The sequence below is a fragment of the Thermothelomyces thermophilus genome, chromosome 4, assembly GCF_000226095.1.
Source record: "Thermothelomyces thermophilus ATCC 42464 chromosome 4, complete sequence".
NCBI lineage: Eukaryota > Fungi > Ascomycota > Sordariomycetes > Sordariales > Chaetomiaceae > Thermothelomyces > Thermothelomyces thermophilus.
This window is the reverse complement of record NC_016475.1, coordinates 1,665,302-1,666,123: the sequence shown is the minus strand read 5'-3', so window position 1 is coordinate 1,666,123 and position 822 is coordinate 1,665,302. Positions and strand designations below refer to the sequence as shown.

Here is an 822-nt window from a genome sequence, read left to right as displayed (position 1 = left end):
AGACTGTCTTCCTGATATAGAATTTACTCTTTTCCTTGTTAACTGATAGCTTATACGCATATAGCGCGTCTAGCACTACTTTTACGTGCTTCTGGTATTTATCTATTGTCTTAGAGAAGATAAGTATGTTGTCAAGATAATATACCGCAAATTTGTCAAGAAAGGGTCGGATAGCTTGATCAATTAGGGCTTGGAACGTTGCCGGCGCGTTTGTAAGTCTAAATGGCATGACAAGGTACTCGTAGTGGCTATAGGGTATCCTAAAGGCCATTTTCTACTCATCGCCTTCTTTGATCCGTATATAGTTGTAGGCCGATGGCAAGTCAAGACACGTGAAATATTAGGCTCCTACTAACTGATCTTGGAGCCGTAAGATTAGTAGTAACAGGTATCGATTTTTCATAGTCTGTTCGTTAAGTTGCCGATAGTTGACGTATAACCGTAGCTTTCTGTCTTTCTTAGGCACAAACAGGATTAGGTAGCCTGCTAGCGATATCGACAGGCAGATATGTCCTCTTCGAAGGTTCTCCTCCAAATATTACTTAAGTTCTTTGTTCTATATCTGGCTCGTGTGGTAAATTTTAAAGAACTTCAGTCATACTCCTTCCTTGAGCTTGATCTCGTGATCCTATAGGCCGTGTTCTGGTAATCCTTCTAGATGCTTTAGTTCGAATGCTAGATATCCTTTATATTCCTTTGGTACTTCCTTAGTCTTGTCTTGTTTCTTAGCTTTCTAATAGTATACGAACTTGGTTCTGTCTATAGCGATACTAGCGATTTCTCCTATCTTAACCTACTACTCTAATCGTAGTGCTCTGTATT

General features: G+C 39.7%; 1 protein-coding gene across 1 annotated transcript; it reads right to left on the bottom strand.

The window, feature by feature from the left end:
* Positions 1-382: 382 nt before the first annotated feature.
* On the bottom strand, positions 383-535 carry MYCTH_2028839 (uncharacterized protein; the record flags this gene model as incomplete). The annotated part of the gene is made up of 1 exon (XM_003663950.1): positions 383-535. A coding segment is annotated over one exon (153 nt), but the record flags the coding sequence as incomplete, so codon positions are not given.
* Between the last annotated feature and the right edge of the window lie 287 nt (positions 536-822).